The 3,723-nt window shown below is 47.9% G+C and overlaps 1 protein-coding gene across 1 annotated transcript in view; it reads right to left on the reverse strand.

Moving 5' to 3' along the window:
• Positions 1-2,089: 2,089 nt before the first annotated feature.
• LOC130113073 (small integral membrane protein 28-like) overlaps positions 2,090-3,723 on the reverse strand; it is a 2,097-nt gene continuing 463 nt past the window's right edge. Inside the window, exon 2 of the mRNA XM_056280584.1 lies at positions 2,090-2,512. Coding sequence (XP_056136559.1) covers positions 2,090-2,512 — 423 coding nt within the window. The remainder of the gene's footprint in view (positions 2,513-3,723) is intronic.

The raw sequence follows: 3,723 nt of genomic DNA on the forward strand, positions 1-3,723 counted from the left end.
TTTTATTTAATCCAACAAGTGTTTCATCTCCTACTGACACCCATACAAGCAACAGAACGCCTCCAGGGGGCGACAAACCTCACCCAACACATGACCAACAACCTCAAGATTCAGCTTTACAGTTATTTGGAATTTGTTTCGGTGTGCTCAAAGATAACGACAGTAAACATATAAACACACAATACATACAAGGAGTGTCCACAAAAACATACTGTTACAATTACAATGATTCAGTTAACGCAACCCACGTGGCCCCTGCCCTTAAAGTGACAAATCAAAGTGCATGTGCTTAAGGACTCTATACTTGCACAATCAGTGAAGCATTTCGGGTGCGGTTGCTGCAGGGTGAGCGCTATTATGGAAGCGAGATGTTCTGGTCTTAACGCTAGGGAGTCTTTTACCCGAAGGGAGGTGATTGAATAGGGGGTTGGCCGGGTGCGAGGAGTCCTCTGACATTTTAAAACCTTTCCGCTGAATGCGACTATAATTCAGAGAGGGTGAAGAGTTCACAGCCAGTTATTCGTGAAGCTGTGTGCACGACAGTGTTTTGCTGTAGAACTGCCATACTGTACAGTTTCTGAGAAAGTCAGCACACTTTCTATTCCAGCTCTGCACAGCTGCAACACTGCAACCCTTGAACCTTCGAACCTCCTAAGCCGCCTTAGAAAGAAGAGGCTTCGGTGAACTTTCTTCTGGATGGTGGTGAGGTTGTCCTCCCATTTCAGGGAGAAGATTGTTGTCCCGAGGAGTTGCAAATGATCCACTCTCTCTACCGTGGCCCACTTACTCAACTTTTTAAATTTAAACCTTAACTTTTTTCATCCACCGAAAACCACTTAAAGCAACCTGCCACAACTTTTAACGGCCAAATATTAACTTTTAATCGTTGTTAATCCTACTTGCTCAACATGCAACAACATTCAGCTCAGTGTGAGACCCTTCGCTAGGGCTTCTTCTAATGGCGACTGTGAATCCGGAAAGTACCCGCCCTCAGGCGCTAGGATTGGCCAGATCTACCTGTCAGTCAAGGCCTAACCCTAACCCTAACCCTAACCACGTTTGCTCGCTAACTGTTGGCCGTTAGCCACGTTTGCAACCAAGCTAACTGTGCCAACTTAACTGTGTGTGTACAGTAAACAAATATGTTTTTCCAAGGATGAATCCGGAAAGTTGACTGACAGGCAGATCTGGCCAACCCTAGCGCCTGAGGGCGGGAACTTTCCGGATTCATCCTAGGAAAAAAATATTGGTGGGCAGCGAACGTTAATATCGGACAGGAAGTGATGCATTTAACGCAACCTCCTGTTACCCTTAGAGGGTGTCAGCGGCCTGGTGGATACTAATGCTAATTTATCTGGTAATTTAACAGTTCATCTTTTCTTTTTTAATGTAGTTTATAAAGAAAACAAAAATATTATTTCTTTTCCACTCGTCTGTGTTGATCCACTGTATACGCTTGTTAGATGTCTGACGTTATATCAAGTGCGACTGCAGATCCAGGCTGCAACCGCGAAATCTGACCAGGGTGCCACTATTGTGGCGAGTCATCATATGAACTATTTAGTTATTTATTTTTGACCCCTCCCCTTTTTTCCTCAACAATTGAATCTGGCCAATTACCCACTCTTCCGAGTCGTCCAGGTCGCTGCTCCACCCCATCTGCCGATCCGGGGAGGGCTGCAGACTACCAAATGCCTCCTCCGATACATGTGGAGTCGCCAGCCGCTTCTTTTCACCTGACAGTGAGGAGTTTCATCAGGGGGGACGTAGCGCGTGGGATGCTCAAGCTATTCCCCCCAGTTCCCATCCCTCCTGAATAGGTGCCTCGACCGACCAGAGGAGGCGCTAGTGCAGCGACCAGGACACATACCCACATCCGGCTCCCCACCCGCAGACACGGCCAATTGTGTCTGTAGGGGCGCCCGACCAAGCCGGAGGTAACACGGGGATTCGAACTGGCGATCCCCGTGTTGGTAGGCAACGGAATAGACCGCTACGCTACCCGGACGCCCTATCACATGGACTTTTAAAGACAAATCTGAATTATGAGGTTTTCCTCCTCAGCAGAAGTGCCACGGGCCCGTGTAGGTCACACAAAGCGACCACTGGACTTCAAGTCTGGGCACAGCTTAGCCTCTAAGTCCTCGATCTTTATGGACTCCACGTCCTTGGAGCTGGTGATGCTGGCAGCACGTGTAATCCTGGTCAAGGTCTCCTCGTAGGGCGGTGGCAGGTAGACCATGAGGAAGACTCCGTCCGACGCATCGGAGCTAGTGCTGGTGTGGCGCTCGGCGTTACAGGTCAGGGACGAGAGGAACTCGGCGCTGCTCTCGGCGTCCTGGAGGTCGAGGGCGATGATGTTGGCCAGGCTTAACTTGCTGCGGCTGCACCGGTGACGGACCAGGACCAGCAGGAGCACCAGCGCCAGGACCGAGAGGACTGGGAGCACCACGTACAGCACTGGATCAAACTTCCTCTCCTCAGCTGGGTTCAGCTCCTCCCAGCCGTCGACCTGGAAGTGAACCCAAGCAAAGCAGGTGATCCTTAGAGGAACTGGCAGTTTTCAAGTGTTAGGGTAATGGTTAGGCATGGTTAGTCTCGGTCTTTTGGACCCCCCCCCCCCCACCCAAATAACAAATGGTGTTTTGTTCCGTTAGCGTTTCATGCAGTTTTCATGATGGCGAGATGCAATAAGTTTGAATAAAGTTGCAACAAAAAAAGTTCTGATCCCAAAAATCAATATTGACTCTGACTCTCAATTTAATCTCCATTAGTTGAAAGGCCCACATAATGCCCGACCCAGTGTCTGGTTTTCCACTGCAGAGATGCATGGAGGGTTAATTGGAAAGAGACTGAAAATCGCGCCACCTGTAACTCCTCAGAGCTCGACTTCCGCTGCTGGCGTGTCAAGATGAAACAAACAAAACGATAAAGGCGCCGCAGTGCGAACCGGAAGTCAAACTATCGCGGCTAAAAAAAACATGCACACGGTGAATGACGTCATCAAAAAGCCGCTCGGCGGTAACGCGTTTAAAATGGCGGTCATTCCGCAGCCCGCAGGGCTCCGAAGGCGGAAGCCTGGTGACGGTGAGGCTTAATCTCAGACCTTGTTCCGGTCAACACAATACAACACAATACAAAAAAAATACATAATTTATAGATTTACAATATATATGAAATATTATCACGCCAATACTTAGGACACTACATGCAGATTTAGCTATGATGATACTATGTAACCGGTTAATTTCTTGCCCGGTGCGGGATTCGATACGGGGTGTATGGCACCACAAGGCGACACCACTAACCGCTCGGCTAAAGAGTCAGACCCGTTAGCTAGGGGCTAACGTGTCTTATTAGTAGTTTACAATACTTTGTAACAGTATGCACCACTACTTACTGCGTCATACAGCAGTGCTGTAACAAATGTACTGCTACTACTATGACGGTATGTATAATGTACTGCTACTACTATGATGGTATGTATAATGTACTGCGGTATGAAGCCAGCTGGTAACACTGGAATTTATCCGCTAATTGCTGAGACATTAGTAAGGTTGGAGTTTGGGAAGATTTCCTGGAATCTAAATCTAAATAAGAATCTGCTTCCTATAACTCTTGTAACATATTTGGGCACATTGGTACTGGACAGAGTGGAGACAATTTCTGCACCCATGAGAACGTTTACCACAGTAGTACCATGGTACTACCTTGGTACAATTA

The sequence above is a fragment of the Lampris incognitus genome, chromosome 5 (genome assembly GCF_029633865.1).
Source record: "Lampris incognitus isolate fLamInc1 chromosome 5, fLamInc1.hap2, whole genome shotgun sequence".
Classification (NCBI taxonomy): Eukaryota; Metazoa; Chordata; class Actinopteri; order Lampriformes; family Lampridae; genus Lampris; species Lampris incognitus.